This window comes from Dermacentor variabilis, chromosome 9, assembly GCF_050947875.1.
Source record: "Dermacentor variabilis isolate Ectoservices chromosome 9, ASM5094787v1, whole genome shotgun sequence".
NCBI classification, from domain to species: Eukaryota; Metazoa; Arthropoda; class Arachnida; order Ixodida; family Ixodidae; genus Dermacentor; species Dermacentor variabilis.
In genome coordinates, this window is record NC_134576.1 from 26,327,099 (window position 1) to 26,340,635 (window position 13,537).

General features: G+C 47.5%; 1 protein-coding gene across 1 annotated transcript in view; it reads left to right on the forward strand.

Annotated features, from left to right (window-relative positions):
- The first annotated feature begins 9,156 nt into the window (after nt 1-9,156).
- Nucleotides 9,157-13,537, forward strand: part of LOC142558279 (sodium- and chloride-dependent glycine transporter 2-like) — a 75,305-nt gene continuing 70,924 nt past the window's right edge. Inside the window, exons 1-2 of the mRNA XM_075670432.1 lie at nt 9,157-9,210; nt 12,693-12,880. Of these exons, the coding sequence (XP_075526547.1) occupies nt 9,157-9,210; nt 12,693-12,880 (242 nt within the window). The remainder of the gene's footprint in view (nt 9,211-12,692; nt 12,881-13,537) is intronic.

The following is a 13,537-nucleotide window of genomic DNA, read 5'->3' on the forward strand; positions in this document are numbered from 1 at the left end:
GTTGGCCTAACACAAAGAGTGTGTCGGCAGGCATGGTGCTGACCATCGTGTGACGCACCGAATGTTTCTGAGCGTGTTGAAGAAGGTGTTGTGATCACAGTTGCTGAGATGTTCCCGGTTGGGAGCCGTTTTGGTCAGCTTGAAGGCAAAGTATACGGTGACATCCCCAAGCGCTACTGCTGCCTTTCCAGCCGTTGCGCACGGTATGTATGCATTGACACTGTGGTCTACGTCACCGACGTTGCAGTATCGATTGTAGAGATTCTTAATGAGTCTTAAGAAGAACGTCTTTCACAGCCAGCTGCACCCGTGAAGATCTACAGCGGTGCGGATATTGGCGTTTTGAGGCGATGTGTGACTTGATGGAGGATTTCAAGGTGCCCGTAGTTTGTCAGACACATTTTCTGCAGGAACACGCCTCTGGCCAGAATGGGTGTTCTCGTCTGCACCGCGCAACATCTCGGTGCAAGTGCCTCGGCTTGCACGTCTAGTTCTTGAAGTTTGTCTATGTTATTCGCAGTGGTTGTAAGCTGCACCGTAGCAGACTCGTATTCCTGTTGTGGATGTTCCCTTTCTTGTGCTTGCCGAATATCTTCGAGACAAGTGGTTTCTCCTTTGACGATCTTCTCGCATGTTTTGTGCAGTTCATGAATGTCAACGTTGTGAGTGTACTTCTTTCATGATATCAATGTAGTGTTGGTCAAAGACTTCGACAAATTTCTGTCCTTCATAGACTTCTACTTCTTTCTCAAATCGATGGAAGAACAAGACGTCTTCCTGTTTACAATTGAGAATGTCAACCTCCGGATAGCACTGGTACCGAAGAATAGCCGGTGGCCTCCATAATGCATCATTCTGTGGCCTGCACACCGTGATGTAATCCACGAAGGTGATGTGACAAAGCCGTTCATTCCTATCCTTGTAGCGTTCCATGTCCAACTTTTTCCACACTTCCATGCTTGCCTCGTCGAGGCCCTCTTTGTCCATTTTTTCGAGTGTTTTGTGCACGCGTACGCGTTGCTCGGGTCACTGCGTGTTTGTGACGACCACATCCGTGCTCATTTTCGAGATGCCTGGCTGCGAGAGAAACCAAGCGGCCTCTTGAGCGGATATTTCAACTGCATTGAACATGTTGAGATTGTTCTGCTGCAGTGGCTTGCTGTAGCTTATCTCGGCATCGGGAGGTTTCACAATGATCTGAATCTCGTGGTGCAATTTCGACATGTCTTTCTTCGCCTTCTTGAAGTAGTCCACGGCATAAGAGGCGCACGCGTAGGCATCGATGACAACTTCAATGACCATGTTTGAAGCAAGGACATTGGCAATAAGAAGTTTACCTTTGAATCGTGTCACACATCAACATGATGCATGGTCTCACGCAGCCGCCGCGGTCCACGGAGATGTACTCCTCCAGATTCGCTATTCCGTGATGCTGGCACAGCTGAAGAAGGTCTTCGTACACTGTATCCTCTAGTGCGACGTGTATGGTATGGTGCAGCGCCGTAAGTTGTGCGTGCCGAGCAGCCTCTTTATCAGTGGTTCGAGGTGGGAGTGGCGTCAATATCATGATCTTTTCGATCGGCCTGAATGGTGAGGTAAAGCGACACTGGATGCGCCAATTTTTCAAACACGTGAGGGTATCCTAAGTGTGACAGCGCGGCCTAGCCACGAGACTGACATGCACCGATATGAGATGTCAGCCATATTGATGGTTTTTGGCATGTCGGGACCACGTGGTTCGTCTGGCAGGCCATTCATCCGGAGCAGCATGTGTGCGTGTGCGCTTCCCCGCTACTGAAACTCTTTACGCTTGAAATGTTCGACAACGTAGTAGGGCGAAAATGGTGAAATGATCTGGTTGCTCTGAATGGACATGATCACCCTCATGATTTCGTCGAAGTAGACAGCGCACGTGAGGGGATAGTCCCTGAAACGTTGCCTGAGTTCGCACAGCATCAATCTCTGCACGGGCATCAATGCTTCTTCGGGATTTATCTTGAGTCGTTGCAGATGAGCGAGAAGGTTTTGCCAATGTACATCGGACACGGAAAGTGTCAAGAAAGCTGAGGGCTTTCCGAGTTGTAGGATCATACCGAATATGTGCTGTTTCCGAGCATGTGAGTAGGTGACGCTGTTCGAAACCCCCGCCATTTACGCCATGTAATTTTTGAAGACTTTCTTAATGACTTCATTGTCTTACAACTGCGACCTCGTGATGTTGCTAGACGGTCTGTTGTAGCGGAACATGATGGCCATCGAATTAGCGACACGGTATCGCCTCATCTTCATGTATCGCGCGTGATGATGGGTGGTGTCTCGGCGGTCGCGTCGTCAGCATTCGCTCATGGTCATCGTCATCGCCCACGGCTTAGCGTCAGGGTGCATGTTTTGGGCATGGCCGAAATAAATTTCTCGGACGGACAAATCCGCCACGCGCTCGTCAAAGATGACGTTCAGTGGTGTTCGACCCTCACCCAGCCATGGCGAGCGTTTAATTGTGGTCTATGATCATGGTTTGATGGCCAAGAGACATTGCCAGAGCAACATTCATAGGTTCGTGAATGTCGTCGAATGCCTGTTCAAAGTGTTCCACTTCATCATCTGAGGCTTTGTTCAAGTTCTCCCAGATGGCATCCACCACCGCTATGTCCACCTTCTTAATGTTGTAAAATTTATGCAGTTTCGAGTCCGTTAAAAAGTGTAGCCAGAGAAGTAGTTTAAATTTCTTGACCATACCTTGTACGTATGAGGTTTTGTATATCATACGGCGTTTGAAGATGACGTGAATGGCGCAATCGTTTTCCGGATTGTTAGGGAGCATGGCGATAGTTTCCGCAACGTGAATGGGAACGTTGACGACAGGTGCGCTGATGGCCAACTGTCCAGATGTGAGGTACAGAAGTGCGCATAAACGGCACACGCGAATAAATCAGTCTCTCGCTCACCAAGTTCAGCGGAGGCAGATGCGCTGGCTTAGGAGGGTACACGTATTCCTTGGTGGTGGAGAAATTTGGTAGCGTATCCTTCCGCAGTGATGCGAGGCATGCTTGACACACTTGAACCGTCATAACGGTTTGTCCGGGGAAGTTTTGTTGCAGTAGAGTGTGCGTTGCCTCTTACACATGTGTGATGTCGTTGGAAAAACAGTCTGTTACACACACTACCAAACGTATTCTGCACAAAAGCCTTGTTAAACCTATTTGATACGGCTTGATGAGGCACTTTGACTCAAGCTTCGGCCTGCTCTTTCCGTTTGGGTCGTTTAGCTTGGGCCTCACGCTATAGAGATGCTGCATCCAGTTCCCGCCTTTGACGTTGCGCTTCGGCTTCACACTGTCTGAATTCATCCTGCGCCCGCTTTCGACATCTAGCTTCGGCCTCACGTTGTCTTAGGTCTTCATCCGCATGTCGTCGTTTACGTTGTAAAAATGCGCGCCTTTCCTTTTGAGACATGCTGGTGGTGGTTTTAGCTTCAGCGGGCGCTTGCCTCTGTGCTCCTCGTGTGGCATTTTTGTTCCTTTACTTCGCCTTCTGAGGCATGCTTCCGTGGGTGACCACGTTTCAAAGCTGCCTCTGAGAGAAACGCTTGGTATTGAATCCAAGTAGACACCGCTCCGATGAAATCTGAAGCTCAAGTGACGCATGGGAGGCCCGCGACTTGATGTGTGCAATGACGCACTGCGCATTCGCTCAGTGCTATCGCTCTTAAAATTCAGGTGACGCCTAGACCTCACTAACCTATGATCATTGCACTTTGCCCTATATAACACTTCTACATCCTGCACTATGCTGGGATAGGCAGAAAATATGAAATCAATTTCATATTTCTGAATAACTTGACAAAAGAGAACAATAACAAAAAAACAGTATGTCACAGCATTTTATTTATTTTTTTATTCTTATGTACCAGCCTCTTCCGTTCCCTCCTCAGGTCTAGGCTAATTCGTGTTCTTACAATCCTGTGGTCACTGCAGCCACCTTGCCGAGCACGTCCACATCTTGTATGATGCCAGGGTTAGCGCAGAGTATGAAGTCTATCTCATTTCTAGTCACGCCGTTCGGGCTCCTCCACGTCCACTTTCATCTGTGCCACTTGTGAAAGAAGGTATTCATTATCCGCATATTACTCTGTTCCGCAAACTCTACTAATAACTCTCCCCTGCTATTCCTAGTGCCTATGCCATGTTCCTCCACTGCCTTGTCTCCAGCCTGCTTCTTGCCTACCTTGGCATTAAAGTCGCCCATTAGTATAGTGTATTTTGTTTTCACTCTTCCCATCACCGATTCCACGTCTTCATAGAAGCTCTCGACTTCCTGGTCATCATAACTGGATGTAGGGGAGTAGACCTGTACAACCTTCATTTGGTACCTCTTATTAAGTTTCACAACAAGACCTGCCACCCTCTCGTTAATGCTATAGAATTGCTGTATGTTACCAGCTATATACTTATTAAGCAGGAATCCGACTCCTAGTTCTCATCTCTCCGCTAAGCCCCGGTAGCACAGGACGTGCCCGCTTTTTAGCACTGTATATGATTCTTTGGGCCTCCTAACTTTACTGAGCCCTATTATATACCATTTACTGCCATCTAATTCCTTCAATAGTACTGCTAGACTCGCCTAACTAGATAACGTTCAACTATGCCAGGTTCATATTCCAATGGCGCCCTGTTGGGAGCCAGAGATTCTTAGCACCCTCTACTGCGTCGCAGGTCTGATCGCCGCCGTAGTCAGTTGCTTCGCAGCTGCTGGGGACTTAGGGCTGGTGTTTGATTGTTGGGTTCGTATAGGAGGCTGTGGCCAAGTACTACACCAGGGTGGCCAATCCTGCTCTTGTGAGGGAGTGCTTTACCAGTTCTGGTCACCGGGATCAGGTCACACTCCAGGCCTGTTTATACAATTTTATCAACACGCGGATTTTTTTAATCCAGAGGAAAATTGCGCGGCACCGGGATTCGAACCACGGACCTCTTGCGTGCGAGGCGGGTGTTCTTCCTCTACGCCACCGCTGCACACTTTACAAGATTTACAAAATGGGCTGCAGGAACTTCCGAAGCGCGCTGCCGCGATGTGCCTACTTAGATGCCCTACTTTTGCTGATCAAAGCGACTGCATCAAAGCGCCTCAAAGCGACCGCATAGCGCTCGACGAATAGCGGTGCGAGTGGCGCTGGAAAAGACATGCACCACTTTGCTCCCTGCAGGGGAATATACAGGAACACTACTTCATCCCGTCACAAAACGTTGATTTGAAGGATCGGCGGAGGTTGGTGCGCAGGCGCAAGTAACAGCCGGCACCAGAGAGAAAATATGGGGCTTTTGCGCCTTGAGTATATTGCTCTGGCTAGGCACTACGGAGGAGGTTTCTTATCGCAGCGGTATGCGTTTGTGGATTAGGTGAAGTATGCGGTATGCATATGCGAAATAGGCGAAGCAGCGGGCACTCACGCCCCATTTGGGTACCGTTGTGTCTGACAGAGTGTCTCGCACCGGCGGCGCTCGTGCTAAGTCAATCGTGCCGCACCATAGCGTTCTCGCGCCTTGAGGCGATGCACCTTGGAAATAACATCCCAGATGTTTCCGTGGGAGCAGTAGGGACCGTAGTAGAAGCCGTGCCGCATGTGTTCAAACAGCCGCGTTTGAACGCAAGTGGCCGAAAGGTCGCCGGTGGCGTTCGGCGCCTGTTCAACAGCCATGAGAATGCGTCGCGCTACTCTAACGCGTTACACTACTACGCTAACGCAACCTGACGTTAGGCTAACCTAATATTAACCTAAGTAAACGTGGTAGAGACGAAAAAGGTAATAATCCCCTCGGCGGAACCGCTGTGGGGATACGCCTTTTATGCTAGCGTAACCTAGGCTAAGGTAACCTAAACCTAGCCTAAATATAAGCTAACCTAACCTAACGTCGGCGAGGCGCAAAGCCAACAAACCTCATGGCGTGACATCACCCAGTGGTGTTCAAGCGCGGTTGCTAAGTCGCTGTGCGTTTATTTCACTCAAAGGGGACCACTCAAAAATGCTCCTGAAATATCGCGGACAGCAGCATACGAAAAGCCTGCCAAGAGCGAAGGTACGGCACCAGGTGAGCAGGCCGGGCCTCAACTACGGCCCTTACTGCTCTCCCAGAAAAATCAGTGTTGTTTATTGAAGGCAGGACGCCGTAAGGGGCAAGAAAGGCTTAAATCGGCATGACTGACCCAGCACCAGCGCTGCAGGTGCGAGAAATTTTGTCCGACGTACCTTCACACACACGCACGGGCAGCCCCGGTCGGAGCGTAAGCAAACTCGACCTCACTCCGCAATGCCGTCATGTCCAGGGTGCAAACGCATACAACACGCGATAAGAAACCTCCTCCGTAGTGCCTAGGCAAAGGCATATATTCAAGAAGCAAAAGGCCCAGATTTTCTCTCTCGCGCCTGCGCACAAAGGGCTGGCGATCCCTGAAATCAACTGATGAAAACACGAGGCCAGGTGATACGGCAGGCGACAGAGTTATAGTTACCTGGGTGCCAATCTGTGTATTCAGCCAGTGTACACGTTCGCACATGAAGAGCATCAATGCGAGGCTTCAAGGCAGGCCGGAAATGTCCTTCCCAGACAGTGACTTCGGAGCTTTAACCAGTTCCTCATAGTTTGCGAGCTATGAACAACGGTCCCCGTCTACGCGCTTACTTTCGCCAATGCAGTCATCAGTCTGTCTGACAGACCAAACAAGGGAATGGCTAGAGAGAGGTCAGCCGTTTATGAGCAGCTGGCCATGGACGCGGATGAAGCGATACAGGGAGACCTGGGATGGTCGAGCTTTGAAGCCATGGAAACGTGTAGCAATACTGCGTATGATGACCGACTCCGGCTGGTGGCTGGAGAACGTCTAGCTCGTACAGTGTTCGATTATATCGGCTCGAAGTGCGTCCGAACACATTGAATGAAGCGCCTTGAACACCTTCGCCACTAATTCGACTTTTAGGCTGATACTGCGCGAGCGAATAATGCAGGAAAATGTACCAGAGCGGTGGACGAACGGGGCCGGAGACGGAGGCATGGCGCCTATTTCCGGAATCAAAGTTCACGCCTCATCAATACAGAGCCTGAACAACTTGTAGAATGTACTCTTCTTAAGCCATCCTGTCAATTTGGTTGATTGAAGTCAAGTTTTGCCCTAATTCTATTGGAAATTATCTTGGTGAATATTTCATACTCTACAGAATGCAAGGTAATTCCCCATAATCTTTCAAATCTTTAATGTCTTTCTTCTAATATAGTAGTATAATATAGGCGTTCCTGCAGCTCTCTGGTGCAGTTTAAGTCGTAAGGCATTGCGCATCATCATCATCAGCAGAAGCAGCAGTAGCAGCACCTGGCTAAGCTCACTACAGGGCAAAGGCCTATCCCATACTTCTCCAACTACCCCGGTCATGTGCTAATTGTGGCAATGCTCTCCCTGCAAACTTCTTAATCTCATCCGCCCACCTAACTTTCTGCCGTCCCCTGCTACGCTTCCCTTCTCTTGCTATCCAATCCGTTACCCTCAATGACCATCGCTCATCTTCCCTCCTCATTACATGTCCTGCCCATGTCCCCCCCCCCATTTATTTTTCTTGATTTCAACTAAGATGTCATTAACTCGCGTTTGTTCACTCACCCAATCTGCTCTTTTCTTATCCCTTAACGTTACATCCATCATTCTCCTTTCCATAGCTCGTTGCTTCATCTTCAATTTAAGTAGAACCCTTTTCCTAAGCCTCCAGGTGCTTGCCCCGTAGGTGAGTTCTGGTAAGGCACAGCTGTTATACAATTTTCTCTTCTCGGATAATGGCAACCTGCTCTTCATAATCTGAGAATGCCTGCCAAACGCACCCCAGCCCATTCTTATTCTTCTGATTATTTCCGTCTCATGCTCCGGATCCGCGGTCACTACCTGCCTTAAGTAGATGTATCTATCGTAAACTGCTGTTCTCTTCCGTGACTGTTAAATATTACTTCAGTTTTATGCAGATTAAGTTTACACCCAATCTTCTGCTTTGCCTCTCCAGGTCAGTGACGATGCATTGCAATTGGTCCCCTGAGTTACTAAGCAAGGCAATGTCATCAGCGAATCGCAAGTTACTAAGGTATTCTCCATTAACGCTTATCCCCAACTCTTCCCAATCCAAGTCTCTGAATACCTCCTGTAAAAACGCTGTGAATTGCATTGGAGAGATCGTATCTCCCTGCCTGACACCTTTCTTCATTGGGACTTTGTTGTTTTCTTTATGGAGGACTAGGGTGGCTGTGGAGCCGCTATAGATATCTTTCGGTATTTCTACCTATGTCTCGTCTACAACCTGATTCCGTAATGCCTGCATGACTGCTGAGGTTTCGACTGAATCAAACGCTTTCTCGTAATCGATGAAAACTATATATAAGGGTCGGTTATATTCTGCACATTTGTATATCACCTGGTTGATATCATGAATATGGTATATTGTTGAGCAGCCGGACAGGCCACCATTGGAATCTGAACCTGGCAGCGTTTAACGTTAGAACGTTATCTAGTGAGGCGAGTCTAGAAGTGTTATTGGAGGAATTAGAGGGTAGTAGATGGGATATACTAGGGCTCAGTGAGGTTAGGTGGACAAAAGAAGCATATACAGTGCTAAAAAGCCGGCATGTCCTGTTCTACCGGGTCTTAGCGGCGAGACAAGAACTAGGAGTCGGATTCCTGATTAATAAGGATATAGCTGGTAATATACAGGAATTCTATAGCATTAAAAAGAGGGTGGCAGGTCTTGTTGTGAAATTTTATAACAGATACAAATTGAAGGTCGTACAGGTCTGCGCCCCTACATCTAGTCATTATCACAAGCAAGTCGAAAGCTTTTATGAAGACGTGGAATAGGCGATGGGTAAACTCAAAAGAAAATACACTATAATTAGGGGCGACTTCAACGCCAGGGTAGGCAAGAAGCAGGCTGGAGACAAGTCATTGTGGAAATATGGCATAGGCTCTAGGAATAGCAGGGGAGAGTTATTAGTAGAGTTTGCAGAACAGCATAACATGCAGGTAATGAATACTTTCTTCCGCAAGCGGGTTAGCCGAGGGTGGACGTGTAGGAGCCCAGATGGCGAGACTAGAAATGAAATAGACTTGATACTCTGCGCTATCCCTGGCATGATACAAGTTGTGGACGTGCTCAACAAGGTGCGCTCCAGTGACCATAGGATGGTAAGAACAAGTGTGAGACAGCTGACATGAGGAACTATAATATGGATAGAATTGAACATGCTCTCAGGAACGGAGGAAGCCTAAAAGCAGTGAAGAAGAAACTAGGAATAGGCAAGAATCAGATGTATGCATTAAGAGACAAAGCCGGCAATATCATTACTAATATGTATGAGATAGTTCAAGTGGCTGAGGCATTCTATAGAGATTTATACAGTACCAGTAGCACCAAAGACGATAATGTGAGAGAGAATAGTCTAGAGGAATTTGAAATCCCAAAAGTAACGCCGGAAGAACTAAAGAACGTCTTGGGAGCTATGCAAAGGGGGAATGCAGCTGGGGAGGATCAGGTAACAGCAGATTTCTTGAAGGATGCTGGGCAGCTTGTCAAAGAAAAACTGGCCACCCGGTATACGCAGTGCCTCGTGACCTCGAGCTTAACGGAATTTCGGAAAGACGCTATGATAATCCTAATCCATAAGAATGGAGACGCCAAAGACTTGAAAAAGATAGACCGATCAGTTTGCGGTCCGTTGCCTACAATGTATTTACTAATATCTAACTTCGTGAGTTAGACAATGACAGGTTTCGTCATTAATTTGTTACTTGGAAGAGCTTACCTATTGTTCATCTTAGTGTGTCGCTGCTTCTGAAACTAGCCTAGTATGCAGAAGTGTAATATATATATATACTACACTTCTGAATTCTACATAGCGTCGGCAAAGAGTACTGAAAACTGGCATGTTTTTGTTTCGTCCAGGGTTTTCCAGGCCTACTCCCTGTTATTGCACTATTGGAAGAAGGTGTTGGTTATTCGCAATGGAAATTTGAAAAGTCAGGAAAACATGTTGTAATCGATGGCACAGGAAGCGTTGGTCTGACAAAACTTCACGTAGGTGGCCAACCAGGCTGTTAAGGCTCTGACGTACGGCCGCTCGATTCCCATATTCACCCTTTTTGAGCATTGGGCGTAGAAGAGGTCCTGGCTCAAGTGTCCGCATTGGTTGGTATGCTCACGGGCAAGGTGCACTGGCAAAGTACAGTGCACAAGTACTATTGGCCTTTCTTAGCAACAACCTGTTAACTTTTGAGACGCATATTGCTTCCTACAACACCTGTGTTCCATTGACCTAGCGTGCACACACACCATAGAACCATCAAAATTTGCAATCGCTACCTGTGTTCAAATGGTTTTGTAGAATTGAAACAGAGAGGAGCTTGCCGTTTTTTTCATTTACTTAAAATTATTTAACGAATATTTTCATATATGTGCTGCCTTGAAGATATTGTTGTATTTCTGTATGGCCATTTTAGCGATGCAAGCAATGACTCCTTGTATTTTAGGTTGTGTGGATACCATTTCCTGAAATATTGTGTCTGTGCTTTGCTCTTCGTCAATGTTTTCTGTACTGCATTCGCGTATCCCGTTGCCGTTCATTCGGGCTAAACTCAAATTAAGAATCTTCACGTCTCGAAACTGTAGAGTAAGCGGTGAATAATGGCGTACTGGAGGGTTCCTAATTCATTTTGACAACCTGGCGCTGCCCTTATCTAATGCAAAAGCGTTTCTGCGCTTGAGTCCACTTCACAACATAACCTACGGCGCTGAGAATCGCGTCTGTTACCTAGCGTCCGGATGGCCACCGCGCTAGAGTCCCTCTGGTTCGGCGTGTATTGGGTTTCGCGCTTCTCATGAAGCTCCTTAAATCATCGCCTGCTTTTATGATAACCTCCTCCTTCTACATAGACTTTAAACTGAATGTGATTTGCAAAGTGCTGGAGCACACGATGACACTTATCTGGCTGCCTCTTCGTTGCGTTGTCTGCAGCCATGGCCAAGTTTGGGGTTTCGGGAGTCACAGAGATCCCAGTCACCTTCCTTATGGTGAAGTGACTTGGGTTCTTGGGTCAAGGAAATGGTGTTCCCGCTTAAAGGAAATTAAACTTAAATAAAGAAACACTATACTGTTAGCAAAAATGAGCCGCGATTGGCGTTCTCGGCCCCCGTGCGCTTTGGAATCTCTCTTCTACTAAAAAACTGTGTTGGCATGCTGGAGTAAAATGCGCTACATTACATCGTCTTGCTAATACCTCTAATAAAGTTAGTAAAGGATGTCATTAGCCGACTTTGCGACGTACGGTGCTTTAGATCACATGAGTAGAAACCACACATAAGGAGTTTAAGACTACGTGATTAAATATCACTATTATACTCCACAAGTCCTCACAAGCCCCCTTACATTTAAGCATATATACTCTGCGACAGGCACGGCCACGCTATCGGAAAACATGCGTGGTGGTGCATTCACCAAAATATCGAAGAGATAGTCGAAGAGATGTACGCACGGCAGCGCGGGTCCCGTAAGTGCTTTCTTGGGCGCACAACTGAACAGTCTATAATTATCAGTTGGCTGAGTAGTAAAAGCAGTGCACGGGGCATGGCTGCGTTTTTTTTTTGTTTACGCGTGCATGCAAGCAGTACGCCTGTTTCACTTGCGCTGAAGCTCCTGCTGTCGTAGGAAGCCAGCCATCGCGACGTTTCGTCGTCTTTCTTTCCTATGTACGCTACCGCAAAACATGGTCCCATCGATTGGAAATGAGTCCACATATTGTCGAAAAGACGAAACTCGGCGCCATAACCGGTAAAGTGTCAGGAATGACTCTCAGGAATGGTCGCAAAAACTTCGTGAATAGAGTAAAAAGTAGTCTGACTATCCCCCCGAACAACCTTCTCACTGACGCAAAAAAAGAAACTCCCATTTTTTACATGCAGACACACGGGGAGTAGGGGATTAAATATTTAACCCGGCCTGCACGTAGCATAAAAAACCCAGTAACGGGAGTGCAACATGGCACGAGCTGTTTAGACTCATTTCGCGTTATTTTTGTTTACAAGGTATGAGGGTGCAACGCACGTGCTGGAAATCTACTTGATGCAAAACTTTCGTGAAGCAGAAAATTGAATGTTGCAAAGCCGTTCATCTACTTCGTCGCGCTTCCAAGCATAACTATTGCATGTCTGCCCTACACACAGCCGTGGCACGCACCCACGTGACCAAAGCGACCAAGGGTTATGGTGTCTCCGGGATTGGCGAAGTTTACTTTTGCAAATTCTCTTCGACCAGCCAACCATAAAGGGTAAAAAACCGATTGAGCTGATTCGCCAAACGCCGAAAGTAAGGTGTAAAAATCTTCGCTTTCATAGAGAAATTCTACGCTTCAAGGCACATGTTTCTTGCAGTGAGGATATATACAGTTTAGGTACGGTTTGCCCTTTAACTGTGTAATTCCATAAAGAAGAGAACATCCCACCGCTATGGTTGCAGCCGACATCTGAGCCTTTTGGCTGTGCCTGCTCTGTTCTGTGTTATAGCTATTAGGCCAGACAGCAGCAGCCATCATCAGAAAAGTGCGGGAGGGTTTGCAAGGAAAAAGTCTCCTGACAGAAAAGCTGGAAATCACTAAAGTATCGCGCACCTCCGCAGCACCAGTGTCATGCGGAGAAGATGAGTCTGTACGACATGAGCGTGAAGCAGCCGTTCCCGCGCGACCCCAACGAAACCTCGTTCACGGTGTGCGGACACCACGTGCGCCTGCCGACCACCGTGTACTTGACCGAGCTCTCGGAGCAGTGCCGCGAGACACGGCACCACTCCGAGTACTCCTTCCTGCTGTGAGTTTGTCCTCTTTCTCTCTCTCTTTCTTTTTTTTTTGGTGAGCGGTGCACAGAATTGACGCTGTCGAGAGACATCGAGCGCGCGTAGAAAGTGAGAGAAAAGATGTACATATTGAAAGCCGTAGGAATGTAGAGCTCACCGGAGGTCACCAGTGTTCTCTCTGGTGACCTCCGTGGCGTGAGACAAGAGCCCGACTGCATACACGCCTCATACATCACGCATTCTGACAGTGGCAATACGGTGTTTTACTACCTTGCTTCAATGCTAATCGCATTAACGTCGAAATTCAAATTTAAAAAAAATTCTCCCAGAATTCTTAAGTTGGTTTAAACAGGGTGGTTATTCGCCTTACCAGTAATCTTCTTGATCTTCTTATCCCTTAACCTGTCCGAGACCTTCTCTTTGCCTCAGAGAGTGAATTCTGGGAAGTTTCCAGCAGGGCAGCGTGATGTAGCAGTTTACAGCAGGTGGACGGAATGCTGAGGATTCTTTAACCTGTATCTGCCTGGGCTAGCCAGACAGGTAGTCTATATTGTTTGTTGCTGTTTGTGTTCCTACCGGAGTAATTGGCTGCAATGCCATGAACAATGGCGGCCGAATACGTTCGCTGTCTTTCAGTGATTTGGCTCGTTTTTGTGATTACATGTAATAAT